We start from the raw sequence: 16136 nt of genomic DNA on the forward strand, positions 1-16136 counted from the left end.
GAGCGAGAATTTAAAGTTTTCCAGAATTTAGCTAAATTACCATCAAGTCTTTACATGAGAATGATTTTAAATAAAACTTTTACTTTCATGCATGCATTTGTGGTGGTCAATAGTATTGATTTATCAAGACCCATACTTTTAGGAGATTGTTGGTAGAGATGGAAAAATATTCTTTAAGATAGATGGTAACAAAATCCATTGATATATTTTTCTATGCACACCAGGCTGGTCTATAATCGTATCGTATAAAAAGGTCTTTCCATGGTAACTCACGTTACAAAGCGTCATAGCAAGTTATTTGCATGGCTATCAACAGCAAAAGGAATTGATGTGAAATTCATTTTAGTTACTTAGAACATAATAAGACAGGTCATGCTTTGAAAAACTGTATACAGGAAGTGTTACTTGTTTGCTATGTCATTTTGTAACATGAGTTACCATGGAATGACCCAACACATGAATTAAGCTAGGGATATATGGAGAAATATACTATTAAGCTCTAGCATTATATTTTTGTATTTATCTTTATGAGTGTTCTAAGGAGACATTGTATGAACAATGGCAATAAAAAAACACTCAGATATAGGGCGCAACACCCCACAGCAGCTCTGGTTTAACTAGTGAAACACAACTTCATATAGACACAACAATACAACAAGGAAAAACCATAAGCGCTTAGAGGTAAAAGTCCAATGAAAGATGATAATCCCAAAAGGTGCAGTTTTACTGTCTCCACGTAGTTGTCCTATTATCTCATCGCTCCAACATGGAATTTCGTAATATAGGAAACATAATAGAATACAATGTGTTACACAGCTGTCTACTGTTCTGATAACACACAAATAATTATATGGATAGTCCGCAGAATCCCAAGGATATGTTCTGCAATAGGTGATATATGGTAAATACACCCATGTGTGCTAGACAGGGAGATGTAGTAAAACGCTTACTGAAAGCTTAATTCAAATAAGCATATAGCAGGCTCAAAAAGGTTTCTTTACGCCATACGTTTTCTTCAACTTCCCATAGGTTATGTATGAAATGAAAAAACTCAGGATGTTGATAAAAATCACCCTTTAATGTACAATACAAATATTTAAAAAGCTGTAAATAGTACATCCATACCCAGATGGTAATACAGCCTGAACCATACACTCTTCAGATGGTAACAGAACCCAGGTGCTCTAATGAGGTGTATCGTTTGGCTTTTATGGGCATGGAATGTATTCACACTGTCACTCGCAACGCGTTTCAACGTTCGCTGGCGCCTTTGTCAAGTGGAGTTACAATACTTGGTCCCAAAATACTGGAAGAATATTAGATATCGGACTTTGTTTGAGCTCATGATTTGTTTCTTTTTGAGCCTGCTATATGCTTATTTGAAGTAAGCTGTCAGTAAGCATTTTGATGCATATCCCTGACTAGCACACAAGGGTGTATTTACCATATATCACCTATTGCAGAACACATCCTTGGGATTCTGCGGACTATCCATATAATTATTTGTGTGTTATCAGAACAGTAGACAGCTGTGTAACACATTGTATTCTATTATGTTTCCTATATTACGAAATTCCACGTTGGAGCGATGAGAGAATAGGACAACTACGTGGAGACAGTAAAACTAGACATTGTATGAAGTTGAGTATTTGGCCATTAATAAGTTAATGTATCTACATTATCAGTATACTTTTGCTTTCGCTTCCAGTGGTCAAATCTTGCATAACTACATCACAAAGTGTTCCTTGGAAGGTAAGTTATAACATTTCTATTTCCAGTGCCACTATTTAACTTCAGCAAATCCTGACAATCGGCAAGTAATTCAATATTGCCTTTTGTATATATTTTAATTATTATTTCATTAATTTTATGTTTGTTTGAATCCTTTCAGACAGATATAGAAGAGACAACACAAGCTGATAACTTTTCAATGGATCCACAGTTGGAACGGCAAGTGGAAACTATCAGAAACCTGGTGGATTCCTACATGACCATTATAAATAAGGGTATCAGAGATCTTATACCCAAGACATTAATGCACTTGATGATCAACAGTGTAAGTTATGTATGGTCTGTTATACTACAAATACATTGAGTTGGCTTTAAACATACACAGGAAACAGCAAATTGTGGGCCTAGCTATAATCATAAGAACTCAGCATATCTATTGGCTAAGGAAACAGTGATCCCTATTAACTAAGTTTTGGATAGAGATAAAGTGGATGGAGATAGAGTACTAACCAATCAGCTCCTATCATTTTTCAAACACAGCCAGTTGACAGTTAGGAGCTGATTGATTGATACTTTATCTCTCTTCAAGGCTTAGTACATAGACCACATTGTCTTAAAAATACTGTTATTGGTTACTTCAGTGATTTAATTAATCCACATAATAAGAGATATACAGTCAGGTGCATAAATATTGGGACATTGAAAGAATTTTCATATTTTGGCCTCTATTCATCACCACAATGGCTTTGAAATGAAACAAACAAGATGTGCTTTAACTGCAGACTTTCAGATTTAATTTGAGGGTAATTACATCCAAATCAGGTGAACGGTGTAGGAATTACAACGGTTTCTATATGTGCCTCCCACTTTTTAAGGGGCCAAAAGTAATGGGACAAACTAAACAATCCTAAATCTAACTTTCACTTTTTAATACTTTGTTGCAAATCCTTTGCAGGCAATTACAGCCTGAAGTCTGGAACGCATAGACATCACCAGACGCTGGGTTTCATCCCTGGTGATGCTCTGCCAGGCCTCTACAGCAAATGTCTTCAGTTCCTGCTTGTTCTTGGGGCATTTTCCCTTCAGTTTTGTCTTCATCAATTGAAATGCATGCTCAATCGGATTCAGGTCAGGGGATTGACTTGGCCATTGCATAACATTCCACTTTTTAGCCTTAAAAAACTCTTTGGTTGCTTTTGCAGTATGCTTCGGGTCATTGTCCATCTGCACTGTGAAGCGCCGTCCAATGAGTTCTGAAGCATTTGACTGAATATGAGCATATAATATTGCCCGAAAACACTTCAGAATTCATTCTGCTGCTTTTGTCAGCAGTCACATCATCAATAAATACAAGGGAACCAGTTCCATTGGCAGCCATACATGCCCACGCCATGACACTACCACCACCATGCTTCACTGATGAGGTGGTATGTTTTGGATCATGAGCAGTTCATTTCCTTCTCCATACTCTTCTCTTCCCTTCACTCTGGTACAAGTTGATCTTTGTCTCATCTGTCCATAGGATGTTGTTTCAGAACTGTAATGGCTTTTTTAGATGTTGTTTGTCAAACTGTAATCTGGTCTTCCTGTTTTTGTGGCTCACCAATGGTTTACATCTTGTGGTGAACCCTCTATATTCACTCTTGTGAAGTCTTCTCTTGATTGTTGACTTTTATACATATACACCTACCTCCTGGAGAGTGTTCTTGATTTGGCCAACTGTTTTTCTTCACCAGGGAAATAATACTTCTGTCATCCACAACAGTTGTTTTCCGTGGTCTTCCGGGTCTTTTGGTGTTGCTGAGCTCTCCGGTGCGTTCTTTCTTTTTAAGAATGTTCCAAACAGTTGATTTGGCCACACCTAATGTTTTTGCTATCTCTCTGATGGGTTTGTTTTGATTTTTCAGCCTAATGATGGCTTGCTTCACTGATAGTGACAGCTCTTTGGATCTCATATTGAGAGTCGACAACAACTGATTCCAAATGCAAATGTTACACCTAGAATCAACTCCAGACCTTTTACCAGCTTAATTGATAATGAAATAACAAGAGAATAGCCCACACCTGTCCATGAAATAGCTTTTGAGTTGATAGTCCCATTACTTTTGGCCCCATAAAAAGTGGGAGGCACATATAGAAACCGTTGTAATTCCTACACCGTTCACCTGATTTGGATGTAATTACCCTCAAATTAAATCTGAAAGTCTGCAGTTAATGCACATCTTGTTTGTTTCATTTCAAAGCCATTGTGGTGGTGAAAAGAGGCCAAAATATGAAATTCTGTCAATGTCCCAATATTTATGCACCTGACTGTATATGTAAGCGGGCATAAGTCAGCTGTTCTCATGGTAGTTGTTTTCCCACGTAACCAAGGAGAGGATGGCACACAAATATCCTTTTGGTATATGCTGCTATTCTATATGTATAGACAGTTCTCTTATTCATTATGCTTGATGTACTTCTTAGTATATCTGGTCATATTGCATATGTCAGGGTGGGTACACAGTACCACTTCTCTGTTTTAGAGTGTTCGTTTTTCATTTGTACGTATATGCAAACAATACCAGGATCAGGGGCATTTCACCCCTCCTACTGTGGGGGAGATGCATCAAACCTTCAAGAGAGATAAAGTGGAGGAGTTGTCCAAAGCAACCAATCAACTGCTAGCAATTATTTATCTAGTACAGATTATCAAATGACAGTTACAAGCTGATTGGTTGCTATTGGCAACTTCTTCACTTTATCTCTCTCAAGGGTTTGATACATCTCCCCCTATGTGAGATATCTTTACTCCCATTGCTCTGGTCACTAGCTGCTCACTGCAGAAGCAAGTGTAGTAACTGCTACCACTGTGAGAGGGGAGGTAGTCAGTATCCCGGCAGACGGGATGCCGACAGTCAAGATACTGGTGCTGGAATCCCAACAGCAGTACAGAATCCTGACCGCCGGCACCCTTAAGGTAAGTATCATGGGGTTAGGGGGAGGGTTAGGTTTAGGGTTAGGTACTAGGGGGAGGGATAGGGTTAGGCACTAAGAGGGAGGGTTAGGTTTAGGGTATGGGGAGGATGAGGTTAGTTTTAGGCACTAGGGGGGAGGTTAGGTTCAGGCATCGGGGAGGGAGGGTTAGATGTAAGGGCCAGCATTAGGGTACTTACCTTATAGTGTCGGTATTCTGACTGCCGGCATCCCAACCGCCAGGATCCCATACCCATTTCCTGTGAGAGGAGTAAAGGCAGGCAATACAAGTCTCCTTCTACTCCTCCCAAACTGAGTAATGTCAAAAATAACTGGAGGAGACCTGTATCACCATCACTTCTACTGATGTCCATTGTAAGAATGGAAAATGAACAAAGTGCTAGTGGAGGTTGGGACTCTCAACACAAGTAAAATCATTAAGATTTAAGCCACTCCTTACCCAAACTGCACCCTGATTTTCCCAGAAATTCCCGCTCTGAGGTACACAGATCAGAACTGTTCTGCCAAAAGTGGGATAGTTGGAAATTATGGGACAAGCATGATGTAGCCTACGGGTTGGATGAGGACCGTTTCTCTACCTTAATTATGATTGTGCCACCTGGGACCAGGTTACTACTGTACCTCATGGGAAACATGGCCCTGTGTGGCTCCATTTCTTATGTCTACTCTGGGCCCCAACTAGTCTACAGCCAGCTCTGGAGGTGATAATTATAGGAGATTTCATTATGCTCGATGTGGACTAGATCTGATCATTACTATATCAACTAGTAGTCATTATCCATTAGTTATAGGAAGCAAACCTATGTTTATCTGTCACAAATGGAGATGTACTGTAGTATCAAATTTGTTTGGGGGTCTAGTGACAATGAGCTAAGTTTCATTGTTAAAGTAGAACAAAGGTTTTACATTTTAGAATGGCTGACTTTAATCAAATGAGACAACATTTATGTGTGGAGTGCAGGGACAGTACCCTGAACTACACCTGCAGCCTTTATCTGTTTATATTGTCATTGTCTGTAATCCCATTCCATTGATCCTGAAAAATACCCCAATGTTTGTTAATGTGCATGCAAACAGTGTCGTAACTACCATGGGTGCAAGGGATGCGGCTACTAGGGTGCATGAGCTGCCTCTGTGACGCACCGCTCCCCCTGCATCTAGTTACACACACAAGGTGGGCCGATCCAGTCAAGGCTGTCAAGGGGGGCCCTGGTGTCAGCAATGTCAATTTGGTGTTGGCCCACCAGCTGATTACAGCCGGTGCACTGGCAGGCAGTCATGGAGAAACAGGACCGCCGGTGGCAATGCAATCAGAGCTCGTGGACCAGTAGCAAATCAGCAGTAGTGGCTCCTGATTGGCTGCCTATTCACAAGCTCCGATTGGCTCAAGAGCGGTACCAGATTCATATTGCACCGGCGCTGTCTCTATGTCTACCACTGCCTGCCAGTGTGCCAGCTGTAACTAGCTGGCAGCCCAGCCTCAAATCCACACCTGCTGGCTGCTGATGGCACACAGACGGAGGCGAGAGGCTGCTGGAGGGGCACGGGGAGGTGAGTTGTTGGGGGGGCTTAATGTGTAAAGGGCACTACTATTGTGTGTAATAATGTGTTACATAGAGCACTGCTACTATGAGGCATAATCTGTGAAGGGCATTACTGTGTGGTATAATGTGTAAGGGGGATTAATGTGTAGTGTAAGGGGCATTACTGTGTGGCTTTGAGATAGATGAGAAAGCGCTAAAATAAACCTACAAGTTGTATGAATTTTACCAATAATGTAATTCATATTTATTAGCAACAGCACATGAATGTAAACACCTACAATTCAAAAATAGAGTGGGCTAAAAATATTAAAAAAAACATGCAAAAGCGTGCGAATATATAACGTATGAATAAAAAACATGTTTAGAAAACCAAAGAAAGCACACTGGCTTACGGCAGTATCAGCTGTTTATAGCTCTTTGTGGAGTATTTGATAGAGTCCCAAATTTCATAGGGACCACAGAAGATTCACTTTCCGTATCTTGCCCTATAGGTGCAGTTCTACTTCGTCTGTCTCCTGCTCTTGTTGTGCCACGAGGTATACAGTGCAGGTGCACCAGGACCGGTGTTCCGTCCTGCAGCTTCTCCTCAAAAGCAGTGTGTGGCATAATGTATAAGGGGAACAACTACTGCGTGGCATAATGTGTATAAGGGGTACTACTATAAGGCATAACCTGAATGGGCTCTGTGTGGCATAACTTGAATGGGGTCTGTGTGGCATAACATGAATGGGCTCTGTGTGGGGGCATATGTATGTGGGGTTTTTTTTTTACCTCTGTGGGGACCCTTTTAAGATCTTGCTATTTGGCCTACAAAGTTCTAGTTACATCCTTGCATGCAAACATAGAGGCTCTCTATTTAATATGAACTTGCATAAGTCATCAAGTTTGCTCAGACTCTGAAGTTAAAAGGATACTTTTGTAGCTTTCTCACAGGTTTTTGGCAGACTGCCAATTTACACTGAAGCCTGCCCCAGAATCTGTGTAATTTGGGAGTGTTCTTATTTTTAGATTTTGTGACAGTGTGTGGCCCAGATGGAGTTGAAACCTAGACAAAAACCTAATCCAGGTCAAACTACACCACCATGCCAAGTTTGGTGGAGCTAGGTCCAATACTCTGGCCATGCATAATGAACAAACAGGACGCACAGACAGACATGCTTTCCCTCTTATTATATAGATATAGACAAACAAAGAATAATAAAGCATGTAACACAAGTTAATAAATACTCAACACACAATAATAGGTGTTGAAACAGGCTGATAAAACATTGTCTAACTATGTAAATGAAAAGTAATAAGAGCAATACTAAAGGTAAAGGCTAACGAGGCATGATATATTGAAGGAGACGAATAAGACTGAATAAAAATAATATAAATTTATGGAAAATAGCGGTCTAGAGGGTCAAGATATACATTACTAGACACAAATACATTTACTACAAAATACAGAAATCAATCAACTACTAGCACCATTAACTAAACTTTTTAACCAGTTACTGGTGGCAGGTGTAATTCCAGATAATTGGAATACAGTAAGGCAGTACGGAAGAGTACGATAACTATAGACCTGTGAATCTCACATCAATTTTGGGCCAATTAATGGAATCCATCTAACCCTTTTACTGCTATAAGTTTTTTCACCCCTACGTTGAGGCCATTTTTCGATGTTAGTGCTCATCACATTCCAACATCAATTTTACTGATGCAGTACTCACACAAATTATACCTTGTTTTTTTTCCAGAAGACTTTGTATTTTCAAATAATTCCACTAGTCTTTTTGCTCAATCTAATACATCAAAAAGAAATTAACCAAAGTGGTCAAAAGAGTGTTGTTGTTGTTGTTTTCTTTTTTTTATTGATAGTTAAATACAGTAAACCAAAAGAAAATTTGATTTATTTTTGATAAATACCAAAAAATATAAAAAATATTTTGTTCTTGTTTTGACATCAACCGACTTTCAAAAATAGCAAAAAGCAGGCTTCTATGTGTAGGTTTACACCAAACAATCTGCACTTGAAAATGATTATGTATATTATTTTCCCATCTCAATTTAAACTCTTATTATGTGTAGGAATAATATGACACCCCAATACGGCATACAATTTTAAAAATAGACAACCTACCATATTAAATGAGGGTATCCCTTTTGTTTATTTGATACAAAATTATGTAGATCTGGGTGTTAGATCCCTCCCATTTGTGGAAAAATTTATTTTTTTAGTATGCTTTTTCAGTTATTGCCTGGTGATCACCAGATAATAACTACTAAGTGGGCACATCACTTGAAAGAGGAGACTTCCCTCTTTGAAAGCAGGGTGTTCCCATGTGTGTGTGAGCCTGTATGAGGGAGATCGGGCAAATGTGTCCTTCCCCCATCTATGGTATGGAAAACTTTTTTTTTTCTGTAGCATTGAGCAATTTTATTTGGTCATGACAGGTGATCAACAGACAATAGCTGCAAATGGAGCAACATAATTTACAGATGTAATTTTGGGCATGATACATATTGTCTGGTGATCACTACTAGTGGGCCACATAATTTGAAAGAGGGGAGTCCCTGCTTTAAAAAATGGGTGCCCACACTTTGGCAGTTGTCATTATGGGAGTGATAGGACATATGTAATGCCCTTCCCCCATATATGAAAAATACAATTTTCCATAACATTGGGTAGACTTGCCTGGTGATCACAAGTGCACACCAGACAATAAGTACTAAGGGGGACCATCATTTGAAAGAGAGTGCCCATGCCTGGACTACATATAGGGGGTTAATATATAATTTGGCCGGGGGACCCATTGAAAGGGTACCCTGGCTGTGGTATTACACCCTTGCTAGAAAGAGTCCGGTGCCAGTTATGGAAAATACAGGGTACCCCTACTCATTTTGTCCGCTGTATTTCCAAAACCAGGACTGGCTTGCTGAGCCCATTGCTGGTTGTGCTAAATACAGGGGACCCCTATGTTTTTTGTCCCATTTAGACAACCAGGACTGGCTCTAAACAGCCCAGGGCAGGTTGTGCTTTTAGGGGAGATCCCCACAAAAAAAATGTTATTAAAATTTTAACACTTTACAAGCTTTTACACAAATACATGCATGGATCTCACTGGTCTGGGCATGCATCTGTGTCTCATAGTACAGCCCTTATTTAAATTTAAGATGGTCCACAGGTGTTTTGGCAAGCAAACAATATATTGTTAATGATCTAATGATTTGGAAATTGTTAACCATGTATGGTTTTGTCGGTGGTAAAATTGCACAGTGTGTATGCACTATATAAACTGCGTCGCTGTTTGCAGTAATTTGCTACTCCCTGTTTTGAGCCATGTACTTCCGCCCCATTGTATGATATGCCTGCATGCTATACCACCAATGAAGTGCATCCTCTATAGGCAGTATGTACTTCACATGGATCTATTCATACTGGGTATATCATACTGCCACACACATGTCAGTTTTCCCATATATGCCTTGGGCCCTTGTACGGCTTATCTCCCACATTGTAACATTTGTAATGCACCCAACATGGCTGCCTCACCTGGTACACTCGTGGGTGGGATGAAAAATACATGGACCTGACGATTATGGTGGGACCCTACTCCTAGCGTTAGGACGCTGCAACCACTCATTTTGTGTCATCTCTTCTAGGCATAACCTATTCCACCCAGGGTAATCCTACGTAGTGCGCCCAAGATGGCTGCCTCATCTGGTACCTTTTGTTGGTGAAATATATAAACCGTGGAAGTTCTTTCGCAAAATGTCTGCACCAACTCTGCAATATGTTTATTGTGCTCTTTAGGTTCTGGATGTTTCTAATTATCTCCGTGTGGTTTCTATTTTTTACAATATACCATGTTTTCTGATGTCTGTAAAGCGACTTTGAGTCCTTTGGGAGAAAAGCGCTATATAAATATTATTATTATTATTATTATTATTATTGTATCGTTAGTCCAGCCAGGTGTTCCGGGGAGTACAGGGGAAATCCTTGACAACATTGCATCGTTTACAAGTCGTTTAATGTGTACCCAGCTTTACGAGTGGAATGGATAATGGTTTGGATTAAAGATTGCATGTCTTTTTGCAGATGATACAAACATTTTTTTAAATTGATTAGATACTTCAAGAACATAAAATAACGGAGTCAAATGTACAGTCTTAATTTGAATGCATCAAAATTTAAACTAATGTATGTGGGACACAAAACTCCAATAACAGAATATAGAATTAGTGATGTTGTAATGTTGAAGGAACCTTGGGGTTGTTGGGACTGCTGCAGACTTGAATGCAAGTTGGCCGTAATAATACACATTATATAATATACATTTCCTCTGTTGGCGCTGTGATAATGTGATGATTCCATGATAACCTATACAAAATAAATATCACAATAATAGGGCAATGTTAAATACCAAAAAAACACCTGGGTAACTCCAGAAAAATGAAATTAGAATAAATAGGTGTCCATAAGTGATTAAAATCTTCAAAGTCTTGTCACCAATAGATGAAATCCAAACATGCCACACCGCAAATAGGTGGATTAAACACTCTTCCTTGATCAAAGAAAATATGGGCTTTTGATAAAGATATTATTGATATTGAAATGCGTTTAGCGGACTGGAGGGCTAATTCAGCAGCGGACGCAATGGCAATATTTAAGCAGATTTGTTTTCCATTGCGCATACATGTAAATCGCACTGCGAAGCATAGCGATTGTTTTGAGATTACATTCACACATAGTATTCACTCACAAAGTGAGTGTCATGCGGTCAGCATTTGGGGGAGGTAACAGGGGGGGTTGTTAGGCAAATGCAGGTGTGTCTGACCATTTAAATGCCATTTCATGGGTGCGCATAAATTAGCCTTTGTGATTGCTTTTGCAGAATGAGAGCTCTCTACGTGTCAGGAGAGCTGCAATGTTCGCGGCTGGTCAGACTTGCCATACATGTTGCATGACTAGCTGGTGTGAGTCAATGTTACTGATGTTAACACAGGAGCAGGACATTGGACGGGTATGAGAAGACAGCAGTGGGCGTTCCTGTGCGCGGGTAAGATTTGAAAGCATTAGCATTTTTCTGCAGCTGTGTTCCATGCAGAATCACATCTGCGATTGCATTTGCATCCGCTGTTGAATCAGCCCCTGCACCAGAGGAGACATAGCACTCCTGAGAGGCCACCAGCTGAACATTTCACAGTTGGGGAATGCAGGACTGATACAAACTCTATGTTTGACCATGCAACGCATTCATGTGTGTTTCACCTGTTATAAATGACCCACTGACACAGTGTTGGTGCTGGTCATTACTGTTTCTGGGTCTGATTCTGCCTGTGTCATTTGGAAAGTCTGGTACCTGCTATTTCTTTTTGGTGAAGCTAACCTGGATTCTTCTAAAAGATCTGCTAAGTATCTTGACTCAGTGCAACTTATTTGTGGCTATTGAAAAGAACTGAGTAACATTTTATTACAGAGCAATTTATCTGGAGTACTCTGAAGATCTACTGTATAGCTTCCTGCTGTGCAAATTACTTGTGCTGTTAAAGAAATTCATTATCTGTTAGCAATTCTCTACTGTGGCAAATTATTGTGCTATTTGACAGAACTGTTCAGTATTTCTCTACAAGGCATTTACGTGTGCATTAACAAATGTGTGCGTTATTTATCATCAATTTTCTACAGTGGAATATACTGGTGCAATTTGAAAATATAACACCCAGATTCATACTCTGAATTACATTATAGCCTTATATCTGGCTTCTGGACTTGTCTGTTTGCAATTTGCCCCTGTCCTGTGCTAGGAACTTGGACTGTGTTCATTTATTGCATGCTTCTGACCCAAGTTTATATTTAAGTTTCGCTTGCCAGCTATGAACTGTATCCTGAGTTGTGTTTGTTCATACTCTCCAGCCTGCTAGGGCTCCGCATTATCTTGCTTTCACATGTACTGTTGTAGAATAAATCTTTATGCACCTGCATCTGCTTCAGAAATCAGTATTTGGTTTATGCACATAGTGAAATCATAACACCTATTTGCAGTGTGGCACGCTTGGATTTCATCTATTGGTGACAAGACTTTAAAGATTTGAATCACTTATCGATAACTATTTATTCTAATTTCATTTTCCTGGAGTCACTATGGTGTTTTGGGGTATTTAATATTGCACTGTTATTGTTATATTTATATTTTATAGGTTATCTTGGAATCATCACATTATTGACAGTGCCAACAGAGGATTGTATATCTTTTAAGGGTATTTTAGTGCTACTGCGTTTGCTCTGTGGCTCTGTGGCTGAAGAGAAAGGGTGCGCTGCAATTCTTATTTTTTAATTATTCTATTGTAATTATACCCATATTGTGTGCATGGCAAAAAGTGCTGAGTTGTGACCACAATATCTCTGTACATACTGTACTTCATATAAATCAATATCAGTGCGCATTTGCAAAAGCCCTGACCCTGGTACAAGAAATGCATCTGAAATCAACTTTGCATAGCGCATAATTCCATCAACAACTCTTCGGTAACCTTTGCCTATGTGTGACTGCCCCATTACCGCCCAGTTAGGAGCCCTTAGCCACAAGCAGAGATGCAACTGAATTGCATATAACTCTGCAACACCCATAATTGTGTACTCTTGGCACTAGAGCTATTGGATCAGCACCATAGTTTCAAATGATATGAAAGTAAACCAGCAGTGTAGCAAAGCTGTAAGAAAACCCGGGAGACTAACTGGTTGTACAGGAAGAGATATATGTAGTAGGAAGAGTAAGATTATAATTTTAGTATCTCACCCTCGTTACTGTTATGCTACAGGGGTATCTCTAAAGAGCAAAGTCCAGCAACAGTCTTGGGGGCTGGTGACGCTTGGCTAGATGTGGCTGTGAAACAGCCTTGAAGGCTGGTGACGCTTGGTGAGATGTAGACTTTGGGCCATGTAGCAGCCTTGAAGGCTGATGAACAGCAAAGTCCAGCAACAGCCTTGAGGGCTGGTGATGCTTGGCTATATGCGGCCGTGAAACAGCCTTGAGGGCTGGTGATGCTTTGCGAGATGTGGCCTTTGGGCCGTGTAGCAGCCTTGAGGGCTGATGACGCTTGGCGTGATGCGGTCTTTGGGCTGCCTTGAGGGCTTGTAGCAGCCTTGAGGGCTGGTTATGTTAAACAAGATGAGGCCCTTGAGCCGTGTAACAGCCTTGAGGGCTGATTATGAACAAAGTCCAGCAACAACCTTGTGACCTGGTGATACTTGACAAGATGACGCTGGAGTGCGACTTGTGCCGCCTGGTTGACACAAGTGGCAGTATGCAGGATAGTGTGTATTGGAGACGCTGGTGTGCAACTTGTGTCGCCGAGTTGACACGAGCGGCAGTACACTGGATCGCATGTACCAGGAACGCTGATGTGCGCCTTGTGCCGCCGAGTTGAAACAATTGACAGGATGCTGGAATGAGGCCTGTGCCACCTAAATGACACAAGTGGCAGGAACACTGGATTGCGCGTACAGGTGACGCTGGTGTGCGCCTTGTGTCGCCGTGTTGACACAAGTGTCAGGATGCTGAGGTGCGGCCTGTGCCGCCTAGCTGACATAAGCGGCAGGATGCAGAGGTACAGTCCATACCACCTAGATGATACAAATGTCAGGAGAAATACAAGACAGGCAAAGGTAGTAGACACTCGACTAAACAGTCAGGAACTAACCACCAGAACCGGAAACACGTGAAAATGCTATCACCGGCACCCGAGCAACCTACGGACAAGATAGAAAAAGCCACAGGAGCCAATCCGGTTAGTCCAGGAATGACAGGCAGGAGGTAGGAGAAGTTCAGTGATTGATAGCCCGGCGTTCGCATCTCCTAGCAACGCAGCAGCTTGTGACAGTTACTGTGTATCCAAAATCACATTAATAAAGCTGAACATGTAGAGTGTACAGGAGATAAGAGACAGAGGTAAAATTATAGAAACATTGAAATATATAACAAGTGTTAATAGCATTTAGGAGGGCAGTATTTTTACACATGACAGTATTTTTAGAATATGGGGACACATTTTATAGAGGGAGGAAGACTGAAAGGTAACATAAGGAAGAACAAGTATATATTAGAGCCTCTCAACGTTCTGTGGCACCATCAAATTTCCAGGAGCTCTTCACTGATACTGTAGATAGGGAAAGTCATGTCACCAGGGTGTACTCAGAGTGGAGATAACAACAGTACAACACCCCTCCCCAATATAATCTGACTACTACACAAGGTCATTTGTACAGTAAAAGATGAAGCAATACAAATCTTCACTTTAAAAGGATTCAGAACAATACATTACACTGATTATATAAAGCTAGAGGTACAATATAATTAGTACTGAATAGTTGGTTAATACTAAGAATTTGAAACATTATCAGAGACAAAAAGTGTCAGGGATGAAAAATGTAAATGACTTGAATTTAGTCAGGGCTATTTGGTAGGCACATGGTACTATTAAGACAAATAATTTACTTTTTTAATCAAGTAAGAGCCTTTTTTCATTACAGCATCTTAGCATCTGCCTGATATGAAGGGTTTTTGATAGAATATGAATGTTCATTTTGTATCTCCTTTGTGTTGCCAAAATATCTATAGTGGTCCTTTTCCTTATCAAGCCCAGATACCAGTTGATCCACAGGAAGTGGTTTCCATAGCAATTTTAAAGCTCAGAAAAGCCCTTGAACTTCCTCTCTTTGCTCCCAGTAGCCTTTAGGCAGCTCCCACAAGTCCGCCAAGGAGACTGGCTGCGTCTTATCAAAAACTTCCCTTTGCAGATTATGATAAAGGACTCTCTTCCATGGGAAGGCTTGCAGGCTGCTTGTAAAGGATATTGTAGTAAGGCAACATTTCTTGAAACTATTATCTGTTTTCACAGCATCCAGAACCCCCAGTCTGCTGGCATCCTTGTTTACTATAAACCTCTATGTCTTGCAGGAAACTGTATTGATAATGTGTGTGACCTCAGCGGAGACAAACTCAACATTAAACTCTACTGTGAATATTTATTTGTATAACAGCTGTGTAGAAAAATACACATTAAGTCTGTAATACAATGAAAATTAAATAAAAGCTGAAGAAATATGTATATATTAGCTAGGTTTAACAGTGAATGTATGTTTTCAGCTGCACATTTATAACCCTGAGTGGTAGGTAAGGCGGCATAAACATTAATTGGTTCATAGATACATCTACTTATATTCACTGTTTCTTGTGCTATGAAAGAAGGTCGCGTTACTGAGAAAAAAGGATTGGTTAATCACCTGAAGCCACAAGTTGGGGGGAGGTGCTGGACTGTAGACGACATTTGGCCCCCCTCCCTTCACGGGGAAAAGGCCGTGATTCGCAGGTCTGCAAAGAGAGGACGGGGGTAAACAGTCAATTCATGTTATTTGCCCCCGCCCCCTCCCTACGGACCCGTAATTCTTCATAAAATCTCCCCATCCTGTCCACTTCCTAGGAAGAGAGGGGGGGGGAGATCTGCCTAGTCTTTCAATGGTGCGGGGGGCTTCCCGTAAAATCAGGAGCCTCCCCCAGCTTCTGGGGGAGTAGGCAAGTATGAGTCCAGGTTTTAGGGATATCCATGCTTGAAACTGGATGATTAAATCAAATTGAACAAGTCACCTGTGCTCAAGCATGGATATCCTAGTCAGTGACTAAACCATCCACAGAGGGAATCACCATGCAAAACAGGAGGGATAGCATAACCAGACTGTTAGTAACTGTGTTTTTAATTACATTTTACTGATACTATTACTGGACAACATAAATGTAAGATACTTTGAAATCCTTGTTCAGATACAAAAAGTCAAATTACTGTGTAACCAGATATTTGTTAAATGCTTTAATCTGCCTGTACTTTATTTCACTGAGCTCA

General features: G+C 40.4%; 1 protein-coding gene across 1 annotated transcript in view; it reads left to right on the forward strand.

Moving 5' to 3' along the window:
- DNM3 (dynamin 3) overlaps nucleotides 1–16136 on the forward strand; it is a 552421-nt gene that overhangs the window by 460805 nt on the left and 75480 nt on the right. The window contains exon 19 of the mRNA XM_088481814.1: nucleotides 1892–2056. Coding sequence (XP_088337940.1) covers nucleotides 1892–2056 — 165 coding nt within the window. The remainder of the gene's footprint in view (nucleotides 1–1891; nucleotides 2057–16136) is intronic.

The sequence above is a fragment of the Taudactylus pleione genome, unplaced genomic scaffold (assembly GCF_031769625.1).
Source record: "Taudactylus pleione unplaced genomic scaffold, aTauple2 ptg000017l, whole genome shotgun sequence".
NCBI lineage: Eukaryota > Metazoa > Chordata > Amphibia > Anura > Myobatrachidae > Taudactylus > Taudactylus pleione.